Here is a 16,384-nt window from a genome sequence, read left to right on the forward strand (position 1 = left end):
TATATTAACATTTTGTGAATAAATTGAACAACTCTTCTTGTCAAGCTTGAATGAAATAGAAGTATGGCAAATGTTAGGCCTCAAACTTCCATATTCTGCAAAATGCAAGCCTTGCAAAAAGTAAAGCTTACGCTTGTAACTTGTGGTCAGGAAACGAGGCGACCAGATAGCGATTTATGCTGACTCCTATGTACTTATCAATCCAAAACTACCCACATTCAAAATCTAATTGGCTACATAAAATAAATAGGCCTAAAAATGAAATATGCATCAATTATACAATTAGGGCAACCACATAAACAATGTGGCCCACCCTGATTGGTTGGTCTGTTCTAAAACACGGCCGTCAGACCAGATAAAAAGACGAAGGCACGGGAGTGTGTGTGTTGTCAGTCGTACCTGACCCACACCCCCTGAACTGAAGGGACGTGCACGTCTCAACTGTCTGTACCTGGCCAGTGCAGAAAACGGCCGACTGAAGGGTAACATATTTTTCGGACAAAGGCAGGGTAAGTCTATGGAGTAAAGAATTCTGGTTGCTCGAGCTGAACTGATCATAGTCGTATTGATATCATAGTATAAAATCAATAGTAGATGGCTGATGCATAATAGCTTTGCATGTGTTATTGCTTGTCTTTTACATAGTCCTAGCAAATGCGTGTAGCGCTGTCATTCATCAGCTTTATGTTGCCTTTAAAAACACCAGAAATATAGGGCTGGTGAACAATAGTTTTACCTATGTCTGTCTTCGGGGCTTTGATTATAACCTGCCAGGACCAGAATATGCAGAGTCACTGTTCAGGAACTCGCAAATGGTCCACAATATTACTTGTACTTGTGCTTGTCTTTGGTACAATCTGCCTTTTGTATTAATTCTTATTCAGTGTTGGTCTTTCGTTTTCCTTTTCTTGCTTTGTTTATGCTGTTATTTTAGTTGAAAATCATTAAAAGCCTTTCTTGAGGAATAATTAATAGTTCTTACTTATTTTATACGGACACCACTTAACCTCATTACATCTGTGTTGGATGGTGGGAAGTAGTGAACACCCCGGGGTGAAATAGGGCCCTGAGGCATGCCTCCTTCTTCCTTGATCTCCGCACATTTCACCCTGGAACTTTAGCATCTTTGGGCTTAATATTGCTCCCATTGAAAACGACAGCAAAAATCCATTTGGAGTAACTGGAAGCAGGATCCTGCCAGATATGCTGTGCTTAAAGTTCTGAGTGCACCAACCTGAAATAGCTTGCTTGCATTGTTACAGAAATAAAAATTATATGAGACACATGTCAACACAAAACTCATTCAATTCAAGGATCATGAGCTTTTAATTTGTCTTCCAAATACAAACAGTTCAGTTAGTGAAGCTTACTAGGCAAACCATTTTACTAAATGTGTTTTATTACTTTATAACCCCATTGTTGTTCAGTAAAAAGCATTTGCCCTGATTCTCCACCACCTTGCAAACTGTCATCACAAATTGAGGGTAAAATGCTACCCTGTGTGTGTGTTGCAGAATTTACTGGGCAATGTTCAGATTTCATTTGGTGGCTCCACTATGTCTTCCTATGAATGTAAAACTATAGGCCAGATTTATCACTAGCGTAATTCTACTGACTGCAGATGGGTTACTCCAGTGGTAGTTACGGCCTACTGTGCAAACCACTATCTAACATATACTCCCCTTAATCAGTGTCATAACTGATCCCAGACATAGCCAGCCCTTAGCACGTCTCCGTCTGCACACTCTTTCCAGCACACCATGTTCCACCATTTTGTGGGGCTGGGTTATTACATTGCCTTGTACGTCTCTTTGTTCCAGACTGGCAGGGAGTCCAGGATGACCAGCAGCTCCAGCTACCATTTGTCTTACTGCCTGTAAAATGATTTTTAAAAATATATTAGATTATAAGGTTCATTTCACAAGTAAGTGAGTCTCAGCTGAAAGCTAAATTGCTTTATTGCAGTGGCATGCTGCACTTGAGAGCTGGTGCAAAGTCAACTGAAGTTTCTTATGGGAGTGAGTCAGAGGCTACCATGATAAACTTATTCTTTAGACCAGAGATCTAATCCTAGCTCTGACACTGGTTCCCTCTGCATCCTTGAGACTTACCTAGCATGTAGGGTTGTTGTGAGGATAAATGTTTATATGGCACTTTGAAAATAGGATCTTCTAAAGAATATTTACCCTATTCAGATTGGTAGTCCATTGCTTTTTATTCTGCTTCTCTGATAATTTGCTGGGTTACAATTTGGCTTCTCTTTCCAAAGTGATTGGCAACGTGTCTCGGTGATGCATCTGTCTCACCTCCAAAAGGATAAAAGTTTCAGTCTTGTTCCAGGCAGGTCATCATAGTAATGCTGCTTGGGGAAATGCTGCAGAGATTCTTTGTGGAAGGGTCATTTCAGGACTTTTTCATTACTGTATACTCTTACTTGTCAGCAGAGTTCAATACTATAGATTGTGGTGTCTCTTTAGATTGATGGGAGCACATGATGGGGCTGTCACTGCATTTTTTTTTTATTTACTCAACTGGTCTCTTTGTGTATCACAGACACTGTATTAATCCAGTTGTGCTGAAGTTTGCTATGAAGTCCTGATGAACCCATATGCTCTTACTATCTGTATTACCAAGGCATCAGTTTTCCAGTGACGTGAGCCCAGGGCCTAACTCCTATTGATTTCAATCAGTGTTAGGTGTTTAGGTGCTTTTGAAAATCCCATAAGGTGCCTATCTCCACCTTCAGGTGTCTAAATGCTTTTTAAAATCTGACCTCTAGTCACTACTGTTTTGCTGATAGCATCAAGCATCACCCCCTGGCCTCTGCCATGGCTTTCTCAGTCTATCTATTCTCTCTCTCTTACTCTGGGTTTTGCGTTGCTATCCATCACTGTAATACCTACAAGTATCCTCCTGATTAGCAGAGGTCCAAAAGTGGATGTCACATTACCTCTTGCAAATCAGTACCTCAAGGACGCCTGGGTCAAATGGCTCTAGAAGTCTAGTTCCTCCCAGTGACACACAGATCAATGAGGACCATCTGGGTATAATGACTCCTTTCAGTTTCCATAGTGAGAGATCAGTGTTGGGCCATTTAAAGGCTATTTCCACATTTCCGCCTCGGTTATTTCTGTCTGACACTGAAGAGTCGATCCAACCTCCAGTCAGATCATATTTCACGGGCTCCTTGATGGAGCCTGGTGCAGCTTACAACTGCAGCAGAGCGCTGCTGTCGGGTTCTGCACATTTCCCCAGCCTTGCTGGTGATTGATTCCTTTCCCTGACGTGTCTGAGATCACACTTGTAACCACAAAAGAAGAAGAAGGATCTAGTCTGGTTTATTGTAGTGATCTACACATGCCTTATATACACTGAGCAGTGCACTAAGGCCTAAAAAAACTGATCCCTTGATGATTCTCACAGAGCTGGGCAAAGCTGGCTGTTAGAGCTGTTAGCCGGCTGCTATTCTTCAGCTCAGACTTTGCTGTCTCCGCCAATTTGTGGTGCTGACGTCTCTCCAGCTTTTAAAGCCTCCCTTGTTTAACCTGGCTTATTTATAATAATTACTTGAGCAGTTAATTTTACTCTTTTGCAAAGCCCCTAAGACTGCTTGGCACGAAAGGTGGTTTAGAAGTGAAGGTTTGATTGATGAATGGATTCAAATAGCTGCTGATTAGCATTGCCCAGCGTGAGAACACAGTTGCTATTTCCCGCCCCCCTCCTCACCGCCATGTATGCATGCCCTACCTTTGCGTATGGTCTTCTCGCAGGCTGGGCCCTCAAAACCCTGTGGACACTGACAAACACAGGTGTCCCCGAGAAGCATGGGTTCAGCATTGTTCTGACAAGGGCCACAGCGGCAGGCGTTGAACTCTGTTAAGTAATCGTCCAAAGCCCTTTTCAGGTTTTGCCTTTTTGTTTCAATATCACCAAGGTTGCTTCTACGGAGGATTTCATGTATGGGTTGTAGCTGCATAGAACAGAAGAGAAAATGTGGCAGTGATGGATTATAATTGCTTTAGTGGGTGCACAAAAAAGGGGATTTAATTTAATGAGTACAGTTCAACTTATAAAGTACTACAGCCATAGCATGTTGGAAATTTATTGGAGAACACCTCAGAGCTGAAGAAAAAATTTACGTTTCTAGACAGATAGATATGGGGTGTGTACAATATTACAGACGGGCCAGAGCCAGAAACCTCCTCTCCAAAGCCCTGGTAATTTTGGAGGTGTTGGAATTATTTGAATACGTGGACTTATGTGCATCCCTTTGATTCTGCTCCCAAATCAGATCAAAAACCACAAGGGGCCTTATTTTGTTATTCATATTTAAATGATCCCACCCACAGTCTTGCAAGAGTTTTGCATGATTTCTGCCATCTTGGATCAGAATCCTTTGGTAGCAGCTGGTGGCATTTCAATGCCATTTAATTTAAACTCTAGCCTAACCACCTTAATCAAAGCAGTATCAGTTCAGCATCAATATATACTACACGCATAGATCTCTATGTATGAAGCACACATACTAGGTACATCCATGATACGGTATGATACAGTTAAAACATATTGTACCATATGAAATATTTAAAACATCATAAGTCTAAAAATACTAACATCTAAATCTGCCATGTATTTAGGCCAATGGATTGAAATGTGGGTATCTAAAACTATGAACCTAACGTCCCTATTTAGCCACTTAAGTGAAAGTGAACTGGTTTCCTGCGGCGCTAAGGACCCACCATTCCTATTGAAATGTTCAGCACTCTGAAAAAGGAGGCTTTCATTTGGCTGTCTATATAAGTATTTTAGCTAGCTAATTTTAGGCACCGAAAATTAGCAAAAGTTGGACTTAATATCCTGCCCCTTGTATGTTTCAAAATAGATTTTGTCAAGCACATGACAGTTCAAACAAAGAGCATTTTAAAAATCAAGGTTGGCTTTATATATATATGTGTGTGTGGGTGTGGGTGTGGGTGTGTGTGTGTGTGTACATATACCTGAATGAGACTCATACATGCACATCTGATCACACTGGTTGCAGAGACTGGGTTTTCTCTTATTACACAAAGAGCATAGAAAAGGTTTTCTGAGGAAGTCCTACATGGCTTTGAAAATGCTGCTTAAAAACAATGTGCACAAGACTCTTTAACAAATAAGAGTGAGCTAAAGATAAGCTCGTCTGGCTTCTCCTTCTTACATAGCTCAGTGATGGGGGCAGTTAGGGAGCTCAAGTGGGGTACAAACCTCCAGTAGTACCCCGCTATCCCAATAGAGGCCTGGACCTGTTCCTTGGTCTGGGGAACAGGCCACTCTCTGATTATCTCCACCTTACACTTTTCAGCTTTTACCGTCGGTCCTGCCTCCTTGAGGCAGCCCAGCACCCTCTTCACCTGGGACACATACTGTTCACTTACAGAATTAGCATGGGGACATTCCTTTCTCAACAACCTTGTCTCCCCAACAAGCTGGCCAAACACAGCCACTTGGTTATGGGACTGTTTAACTTTCTTAACAGCTTTCACTCCATCTGAGACCTTCTCAAAGCTATCCTCACTGGATCCTTCAACAGGAAAGTCAGTGGCTTCATTCACAACAGAAAATTTCTGGCTGTTAGGAACTGAAACTTTCTTGATTAAATCACTTTCACACCCTTCAGTTGCAGTAAACTGCTTGCAAAGACTACCATGAGGATTCCTTTCCCTAGGGGTTTTCTATGCAACAATTCACCCCTCTCAGAAATTCTGCCCTTACCCTCTTTACCTAGGGCTTGCTCTAGAGGACCATTCAAGTGGACACAAGTACTTAGCAGCTATCTGAACTCACTCCAGATCCCCAAGCAATTGCAGAGCTCCCAAAGCCGCCAACTGAGAGGTCACCGAGTGAGTTACTAGAAAATTGCAGCAAATTTTGCCCAGAGTTGATGGAAACTTGCACAGAAGGGTGGATAACCTGCAGCAGAATGCTCAGCTGATACTGAGAGTGTTTCTATTTAAACAAAAAGAACAGGAGTACTTGTGGCACTTTAGAGACTAACAAGTTTATTTGAGCATAAGCTGTCGTGAGCTACAGTGAAGTGAGCTGTAGCTCACGAAAGCTTATGTTCAAATAAATTTGTTTGTCTCTAAGGTGCCACAAGTACTCCTTTTCTTTTTGCGAATACAGACTAACATGGCTGCTATTCTGAAATCTATTTAAACAGACCATTTTGTCAATATGGCAGAATGTTCTGTAATTTCCTGTTTACTCAGCTAATAGTGTGGATAATTCCTGCTTCTGGGTTCCTTTCTACCTTCTCTCACATTTTGTTGCCAAAGTCAGAGGCAGACGTGCTTTTAAGTTAGAATGAGGGGAATGACAATGGAGTGGCACGACTCCATACCTGTACAATTACCTAGATGCTCCTCATTTCCTCGCACAGCTGTAGTCCCAGAGTAGGCTGGCAATTATAAATTCTCATGGAAGATTTTCCACCCTTAAGTGCAAGGAGAGAAACGCCCCCTCCACTGCCACACACTCAGAGCCATGCCTTTTAAGAAAATGTCTTGTCAAAGGCTGTGATGCACTGAGAGATAGCAACGGCACAAAATAAAAACTGCAGCGTATGACCGCACTGAATTCTTTTTCCTCCTCACTGATCTCCTCCTGTCCTGTTCTATCTCCTCTCAATGACTCCCTTCCTGAAAACACTCCAGGTGGTGTGGCAGTTTGTCTGGAATGTCCTTGTTCCATTTTATGGGACACACAAGACTTGGGGTTAGGGTTAATTCTGGTTAGGGTGACTAGACAGCAAGTGTGAAAAATCGGGACGGGGGGTGGAGGGTAATAGATGCCTATATAAGCAAAAGCTCCAAATATCGGGACTGTCCCTATAAAATTGGAACATCTGATCACCCTAGTTCTGGTTTTGGCCCCTCCAATTTTAGTTGTGATTTTTCCTGATTTTTATTTCACTTATTTTTTGTCTGGAAGCAGCAGGACCTACACTACTAATTTACAGAGGCCATCAAACAGCCAGCAAACTGTGTGTTTAGAACTCCAAGAACTGCCTAGAGAGGGCACCCAGAAGCAGCTGCTGGTGTGACCAACATGAATTGGTCCTCCAGCAGCTAGCAGGGCCGGGAGCAGGCTGAAGGCAATCAGCGCTCAGCTGGCAAGATAAAAAGGTCTGAATGATTTTTTCCAGGGGCCATTTCTGAGTGAAGCTGGGACCAGGGGAGGAAGGATTTCTCCTGCCTTAACCCAGGAGGCCCAGCCTGGTCAGGGGTTCTGATTACACCTTTTTGGTTGAGCCAACACAGGATTGTTGATTTTTGTTATGGAAAGTAAAGCCCAGGTAGCTATCTTGAGTTGAATATCTATTCACTGCTGTAAAATTCAAGTGAGCGCACTTCGTGAATTTCCCCACTGGTTCAGGCAAACACAATGACAGGGTAACCTAGAAGTCAGAGATTCTGTATTTCATGCAGTTGATCTACTTATTCCTATAATTAGAACAATGCCTAATCCCTCAGAGCCATCCCCATATTCCCTTCAAGAAGAGGGATTTTTTTATAAAGGCATGGAGTGGAACATAAGAACGGCCACACTGGATCAGACCAATGGTCCATTGAGCCCAGCATCCTGTCTTCTGACAGTGCCCAATGCCAGGTGCTTCAAAGGGAATGAACAGAACAGGTAATCATCAAGGGATCCATTGCCTGTTGCCCATTCCCAGCTTCTGGCAAACAGAGGTGAGGGACACTTCAGAGCATGGTTTTGCACCCCTGCCCATCATGGCTAATAGCCATTGATGGACCTATCCTCCATGAACTTATCTAATTCTTTTTTGAACCCTGTTATAGTTTTGGCCTTCACACCATCCCCTGGCAATGAGTTCCACAGGTTAACCGTGCGTTGTGCAAAGAAATACTTCCTTTTGTTTGTTTTAAACCTGGTGCCTATTAAGTCATTGGATGACCCCTGGTTCTTGTGTTATGTGCAGAAGTAAATAACACTTCCTTATTCACTTTCTCCACACCAGTCATGAGTAAGGCTAAGATTTTGTCACGGATATTTTTAGTAAAAGTCATGGACAGGTCACGGGCAATAATGACCTGTCCCTTTTACTAAAAATATCCATGATAAAATGAGGAGCCTGGACATCTGCCCATGGGCTGGGAGCTCCAGGGGCCCCCAACCCCATTGGGGCTTGGAGCTCCAGGGTTCCCCTCCACTGGTGGCTCTGAGCTGCGGGGGTCCTTCCTGCCGCCGCTGCGGTCAGGAGTGGCAGGGGTCCTCCCTGCCGCTTGGGGCAGCCAGGAGCTCCAGGGGATCCCCCCTGCTGCCTACCATGGCCAGGAGCTGTGGAGGGTCCATCTGCCATCTGCGGGGGCTGGGAGCTGCCAGGGTACCCTGCAGCTCCCTGCCTCCGCAGGCGGCAGGGGACCCTGCAGCTCCCCAAATGGCACTGGCTGAAGAAACGGATTCCATGACCTCCGTGACTAAATTGCAAACTTACTCATGATTATACAGACCTCCATCATATCCCCCCTTAGTTGTCTCTTTTCCAAGCCGAAAAGCCCCAGTCTTTTTAATCTCTCCTCATATGGAAGCTGTTCCATACCCCTAATCATTTTAGTTGCCCTTCTCTGCACCCTTTCTAATTCCAATATACATTCTTTGAGATGGGATGACCAGATCTTCATGCAGTATTCAAGATGTGGGCATACCATGGATTTATATGGAGGTATTATGATATTTTCTATCTTGTTATCTATCCCTTTCCTAGTGGTTTGTAACATTTTGTTAGCTTTTTTGACTGCCACCGCAAATTGAGCGGATGTTTTCAGCGAGCTATCCACAATGACTCCAAGATCTCTTTCTTGAGTGGTAACAGCTAACTTAGCCCCCATCATTTTGTATGTATAGTTGGGATTATGTTTTCCAATGTGCATTACTTTGCCTTTATCAGCACTGAATTTCATCTGCCATTTTCTTGCCCAGTCACCCAGTTTTGTGAGATCCCTTTGTAACTCTTCGCAGTCAGCTTTGAGACTGAACTATCTTGAGCAATTTTGTATCATCTACAAATTTTTCCTCCTCACTGTTTACCCTTTTTCCCAGATCATTTATGAATATGTTGAATAGGACTGGTCCCAGTACAGACCCCTGGGGGACACCACTATTTACCTCTCTCCATGCTGAAAACTGACCATTTATTCCTACCCTTTGTTTTCTATCTTTTAACCAGTTACTGATCCATGAAAGAACCTTCCCTCTTATTAAAGTCTGGGAAAAGCAGTGGCCAAATTCTGTTTACTATTTCAATTAAAGGAAGCAGTTGCATCAAATGTGGGATTAGCTTTTCTACCAGCCTAGCACAGAACTGTTTCTGGATATTTTTTTTATTTTGTTGATCTTCTTTGACAGTGTTGCAAGTTGAGATATAAACTTTGCTCCTAAATTAGAGCATTCAACATGCAACCTTTTTTGCAAAGACTGCCTAAAACTAGCACTCTTGCTGATGACGAATTTTGTATTACTACTTACAACAAATAGGAGATAGGTATTTGCTAATACCCTTGAGAATTATAGTTCCCTAAACTGCTGCAGTGATTAATCAAGAATTGAATTAAAGGTAAATCCATCTGAGTCTATTTTTAACTTGTGGCTTTTAACATTTGTGGGAGCGGGTGGTTGTAGGCAGTTTTGCGGAAGTTTTTTAGGTTTCCCATTTCATTGCAAGAAAATTGTATGAAAGGCAAGAAATGTAAAAATGCTTCATTATGCCCCAGCAGTACAATCTAACCAATAAAATATCGTTTACCCTAACTAGAAAATTCTATGCTCTTTGCTATTTTGTCTCATCTTTAAGAATGAAATACTGGATCCTGCTCCACGGCCACAGGAGGGCAAAACTGCAGAAGAAATAGCTACCTATTTGGGTATGTATATAGTGCCTAACACTGTGATATCGAAGGGCAGCGGAGCAACATGTAAGCAGCGCAAGAAGCCAAGACAAAGGAATGTCTTGAAGCCAAGTTCTGCAATACCCCACTCCATAGGAGCAGGTATGTCCATTGGAGTGCAGGGGGTTATGAGCATGACCACCAGACCTGTAAATTGCCTTTATTCCCCACATTGGATTGCATGGGGTGCATCCACTATGACAGCCTATGAGCTCTATTAGCATCTGCAGAGTGGCTGTGTTGGGGAGGAGCCCATCCCTTCACGTATCCTTTTGGTTCCCTATTTAACGGGGAGAACACAAATTTCAGGTGTCATGAGAATAATAGTGATTAGGTGACCACTGAAAACCATTCCTTGGGAAGCTGTTTTGTTGTGCATAGGGACGCATCAAAAACTAAACTCTGCACTAAGCCAGCATTAAGCTTCTTGTCTGTCTCACCTTTGATGCTGTTGCTAAGAAATGCACTCCCCATTGTGGAAGGTCTGAGAGGTTACCAGATCAGCGGCTCATTACATTTAATCTTGTTCTCTGATGGGATCACAATGAAAATATGAAATGATCTGGTCTACTCCACTTTCATTCCTCATAGTGATGGAGTTTCTTCAACTGCAGAAAGTCTTACCTCAAAATCAATAACAGCAGGATTATATTTTAATGACCTTCCCCAGTGACGATACATATTGGCATTCCAACTGTTTAAAAGCCCTCCACTTGAACCAACATCTCCACCTTGAATCCGAGAAATAATATCTTCCACTACTGCATTCTTGGTTTCAGGATCTGGAAAGTTGAATTATAGCTACATATTAGTTACCATTTCCACACACAGTAGAAAGTGTGACTCGGTGGATGGGCACTTGCCCCCATTAAGGCCCTGATCCTGTACCATTAAAGTCAATGGGAGATTTGCCATTGACTTCAATGAGCCTAGGAGCAAGCCCTAAACAGCCTTCCCCATTATTACAAGGTAGCGTCTGATGAGTTAAGCATTCTAGCTGCTATAATCATGGTGATGTAGGAGTTAAAGAATTTCTAAACTCCATGGCTCTGATCCTCTTGTCTCTCTGACATATACACAGGACCCAATATGTGGGGCAAAGATGGCTTTATACGATCTTTGTACCCCCCAGTCCATGTACAAAATAGCAATACTTGTCACTTGTATCATTTTCAAATCTTGGTAAATACCATTATTCCCCTACACATTTTTGTTTGCTTGGTTGTTGTTGTTTTTTAATAGAGGCGAAGAGACTTGCCCAAGGTCACACACATCATGTCATCAGGGAATAGTACTCAGGTCCCCTGAGTCTAAATGAGATAGTTGGAAAAAAAATCAAATAGACTGTGGAAGACATAGGCAGAAAGAGAGAAACATTCTAAGGAGGAAATGAGAGCTATTGGGAATGTTCTGTTGAAATGCTTTTTCTACAGCAAATGGATTTTCTGCACAATTGAAATTTTATGTGGTGTCACAAAGTCAGACTGAACAGCTGCAAGAGAGTGGTGGAAGCCCTAGACTGATAAAAGCCATTTTTCCTATAAGCTGAGAAGGAGTTACCTCAGGTCAATTAGGGACACCTGAGTCCAGTTAAGGGCTACCTGAGACCTTTTAAAACTCGTGGGGGGAGGAGGGAGAGAAGCTGCTGCAGGGATAGTGGCAGCAAGGAGATGGGTTTCTCCAGCATGAGAGGCTGTTCTCTTCCCCAGAGGGTAAACAACCAAAATTGAGTGCCTGTTTAGGGGAAGGACTGACACCCCAGGGGAAACAACAGGACAATGTCGCCCCCACAGTGTGGGGGGCGGGAAAGGTATTCCCCCTTTGTTCCTATGTTTGTAAATTTGTTTCTTTTTTGGTTGGTGGAGGTGCACTGCTTAGGTTTGCCCTGAGGCCTACCCTGAAAATACAGACAAATAAACGCAGAGGGAGAAAACAAACACTGTCTAGAGTGGGCCTGACTTACCCCAAGCCCGGCCACCACCAGATGGGGAAGTGCGAAGTCTGGTGAGATGCCTTGTCACAGTGCGGAAATTGCAACGAAATATTTTGTTTTGGGTCAGTTTGATCTAAATTAAAGTATTTTGGTTTCTTGAATTGAAACAAAACATACACTTTTGACTTAGTTTGACCTTAAACTGCATCTACATATGGCGCAATGATGTCTCATGGGAGTTGTAGTTTGGGTGCCCCATGTCCCCCAGAATGATATTTTGATTTGAGACTGTCAGAAAGTTTTGTTTCAATTCAAAATTGTCCAGACAAAACATTTCCAAACTGAAAACTTTTGTTCCATTAAAAGTTTTGCTCTTTTGACTTTTTGTTCTGATTTGGAGTAATAGTAAATATTGCAATACTGGAATTTCCTGTAAGATGGATATTCCAATTTTTGCTCAGGTCTAGTCAAAATAAACACATGGGAAGTTCCTCAGCTGGTGTAAATCAGTGTATCTCCATTACTGATTTACACCAGTTCAGGATCTTGGCCCACCATGTAGAATGCCCACGTGTACTACCCTAGCTTTAGAGGTTGTGGACAGGGAATTGTTCAAACCCTAATGCATATTACCCTTTAGTTAGAGGTTAAATTGAATCTCCCTTGAAAAAACACAAGTTAGAATAATAGGGAAAATGGTTTGTGAATCTGAATTAGTTTTGTGAACACTACAACCCAACATTTATTTTGAGAGGTTCATTTAACCCCTTGAGCTTCATCCATCTCTACTTTAAACCATAGCCTAACCTCCACGTGCACCTCCAGATCCAGGGTAGTCAGAAATCTGCTAATGGCAACAGGGGTAATAGGCCAGATTCATTACTGACATCAGTGGGTAAGAACTCCACAAATGCAGTTTGATCCACTTACACCAATGGTGAATTCAGCTCAAGATTTACTAGTAAAACAAATATATTCTGTGTATTCCCTTTTCGGGCATCATACCAGTTTTAAGAAATGCTTCCATATCACACTTTTTGTATGATAGTGACACTGATATATCTGTTCTTTCCTTTTGGTACATGAGGCCTCCTGACAGACCAAAACAGGAACTTATTGTTTCAGAACTAATGGCTGTAAAACAAAACAAGAAAAACAATAATGTCAGTGTCATTATTGGTAAGAACGGCATTATTTTTTCCCCAGTGGTACTTGCGGGCACATCAACCAATAAAATATTCATACAGCTATGTATGGCACATTTGTGGAAGCTAAGAAATTATTGCCATCATTGTGAAAATGATTTTGCTGGGCTTTGTCGTTGTGATGTGGAAGCCAAATATATGGCTCAGGTATGTCAGTGATTGTTAAGTCTGAAAGGGCAAAATACTTGCCCCAAAAGATTTTCTTCTAAAAGAAGAGTGAAAAATCTCAAATCTAGGAAGTCCCTTCATATGTCAGGTTCCGTTCTATCTGTTTACATTCTGTTTAGACCCACTAAAGTCAATAGACCTATGCCAATTTTTAGCAACGGAATATCTGGTGCCTACATCATAATATGCTTCTTAATCATCTGCATACTGAGACTGGCATATTAGCTACATAATTAGATAGAGGGTCAGAAGACAGTGTTGCAGAGAGCGTTTGCCTTTTTATAGGAGTTTGGCCTTAGCCAAATATGACTTCCTGGGATACATTGGTCAGAACCTGAGCTGATATAAATTGACATAGCTCAAGTGACCAGCTGAAGTACTGGCCCCATAGATTTTGGCCAGTAGATAATGTTTTACAAAACATTACTGAACGGATGCTGAAAAAACCTCCGTACTGAAAATAGCTGCTGCCACAGAATTACAATACCATTTGCGTCAATTTGCATGAGTTGTTCTAGTGAGATAAAATGACTGGCTAGAATAGTAACTTCAATAAAAATGTATCAATTGTTTATCCTTTGAAAATCACTGAAGGTTTATTGCATGCTCTTATATTACCGTTAACCTCCACTACGGCTGTATGTATTGTAAAAAATAAATAACTGGAGTCCTATGAACAAGCTGTAGAGAAGAGAACTGAAATAAAGAAGTGGTTTCACCAAAGTACAGTAGCAGGCACATTTCTTAGGTCAACAATGTTTTGTTATGTGTAAATTTCAGTGTGTGTGTGTGTGTATATATATACACACACATATATATATTTATAAAGGCAAGTTCAGCAGAAGTTAATGGCAAGTCTTCCATTGATTTCAGTGAATGCAGGATAATAATACCTAGCTTTTATATAGCCCTTTTCATCAGTAGTAGAGCCCTGCATGAATACAAAATTTGTATCCATGGATATAAAGTGGATATCTGCAGCATTGCAGGGCTCTACTGCCAACGAGTGAGACCAGCAGGGCCATGGCCAGCGACGGGGCCAGGAACCACAGCGGTGAAAGCAGCAGCATGTCGGGCCGCTGCTTGCAGGAACCAGTGCCCAGTGCAAGCAGTTCCTCTGGCGTGGCTGTACCCGCCCCCCAGCCCTGCCCACTGGGGCGGGCACGAGGCTCACTGGCAGCTGTCCCTGGTCACAACGTCCCTTCAATGCTCCTTTGCATCTCCTGTCCAGGACCGTGTGAGCTACTTGCACACACACACTAGCGTGACCAGGGATAGCTGCTTTTGTATCCATGCAGGGCTCTAATCAGTAGTGCTTTACGAAGAACTTTACTGTATCATTATGCCCATTTTACAGATCGAGAAACTGAAGCATAAAGAGGCAAACAGACTTGCCCAAGGTCACCCAGCAGGCCGGTTACCAAGGCGGGAATAGAACATAGGTGGCCTGATGCTAAGTTCAGTCCTCCCACTAGGCCACACTGCCTCTCATCAGTATCAGGCCTGTAGGCCTGAGTTTGCTTCCATTGAAGTAACTAGCAAATGCTGTTGAGCACAAGTCTCTTCTCTACTGCTACTCCTGTGAATAAGGAGTAACTCCAGTTGAGTCACACCTGTGCATGCCTGCAACAATTGAGACCAGAATCTGGCTCATTGACTTACTGGTGCAGGATCAGACCCTGAGCATGTGAGATGCTGAGCACCTCAAGAGAGGCAATATGCCCCCTGAACTCCCATTCAAGTTGATGGGAGATGGAGAGTGCCTAACCCTTCATTTCTCATTGACTTCAATAGGAATAGAGGGTCTCATTGCATTGTAGGCCTGGGCCCTGAGAAAGAGTAAACATGCAGCATTCAATTACAAGGAGTAAAATATTCAACAATTGTAAACAGAAATAGATAAAATTCCCTTCATTGGATGCATTCAGTGGGAAATACAGTGGGGAGATTTATATAGACAGAGAACATGAAACAATGGGTGTTATCATACACACTGTAAGGAGAATGATCACTTAAGATGAGCTATTACCAGCAGGAGCGTGGAGGGGGGAACCTTTTGTAGTGATAATCAAGGTGGGCCATTTCCAGCAGTTGACAAGAACGTCTAAGGAACAATGGGGGAGGGGGGGAATAAACATGGGGAAATAGTTTTACTTTGTATAATGACCCATCCACTCCCAGTCTCTATTCAAGCCTAAGTTAATTGTATCCAGTTTGCAAATTAATTCCAATTCAGCAGTCTCTCGTTGCAGTCTGTTTTTTAAGTCTTTTTGTTAAAGAATTGCAACTTTTAGGTCTGTAAGGTGACGGCTAGTGGCTTGTGCATCATGATTTTTTATTACCCTAGGCCATAATAAATCATAAGTTAGTTCAAAAACCACAAGGACAAAATAAAGTTCTGTCTTTTAAGGCAGTTGACAAGAAGGTGTGAGTAACAATAGGGGGGAAATATTAGCATGGGGAAATAGTTTTTACTTTGTGTAATGACCCATCCACTCCCAGTCTTTTATTCAAGCCTGATTTAATGGTGTCCAGTTTGCAAATGAATTCAAATTCTGCAGTTTCTCGTTGGAGTCTGTTTTTGAAGTCTTTTTGTTGTAATATTGCGACTTTTAGGTCTGTAATCGAGTGACCAGAGAGATTGAAGTGTTCTCCGACTGGTTTTTGAATGTTATAATTCTTGACGTCTGATTTGTGTCCATTTATTCTTTTACATAGAGACTATCCAGTTTGACCATGGCAGAGGGGCATTGCTGGCACATGATGGCATATATCACATTGGTAGATGTGCAGGTGAACGAGCCTCTGATAGTGTGGCTGATGTGATTAGGCCCTGCGATGGTGTCCCCTGAATAGATATGTGGACACAGTTGGCAGCGGGCTTTGTTGCAAGGATAGGTTCCTGGGTTAGTGGTTCTGTTGTGTGGTGTGTGGTTGCTGGTGAGTATTTGCTTCAGGTTAGGGGGCTGTCTGTAAGCAAGGACTGGCCTGTCTCCCAAGATCTGTGAGAGTGATGGGTCGTCCTTCAGGATAGGCTGTAGATCCTTGATGATGCGTTGGAGGGGTTTTAGTTGGGGGCTGAAGGTGACGGCTAGTGGAGTTCTGTTATTTTCTTTGTTGGGGCCTGTCCT

The 16,384-nt window shown here is 42.6% G+C and overlaps 1 protein-coding gene across 1 annotated transcript in view; it reads right to left on the bottom strand.

Annotated features, from left to right (window-relative positions):
- Positions 1-1,325: 1,325 nt before the first annotated feature.
- Positions 1,326-16,384, bottom strand: part of C8A (complement C8 alpha chain) — a 40,308-nt gene continuing 25,249 nt past the window's right edge. Inside the window, exons 8-11 of the mRNA XM_074962294.1 lie at positions 12,886-13,014; positions 10,572-10,729; positions 3,748-3,970; positions 1,326-1,874 (exon numbers count right to left, since the gene is read on the bottom strand). Of these exons, the coding sequence (XP_074818395.1) occupies positions 1,723-1,874; positions 3,748-3,970; positions 10,572-10,729; positions 12,886-13,014 (662 nt within the window). The 3' untranslated portion in view covers positions 1,326-1,722. The remainder of the gene's footprint in view (positions 1,875-3,747; positions 3,971-10,571; positions 10,730-12,885; positions 13,015-16,384) is intronic.

Source organism: Natator depressus, chromosome 8, assembly GCF_965152275.1.
Source record: "Natator depressus isolate rNatDep1 chromosome 8, rNatDep2.hap1, whole genome shotgun sequence".
NCBI lineage: Eukaryota > Metazoa > Chordata > Testudines > Cheloniidae > Natator > Natator depressus.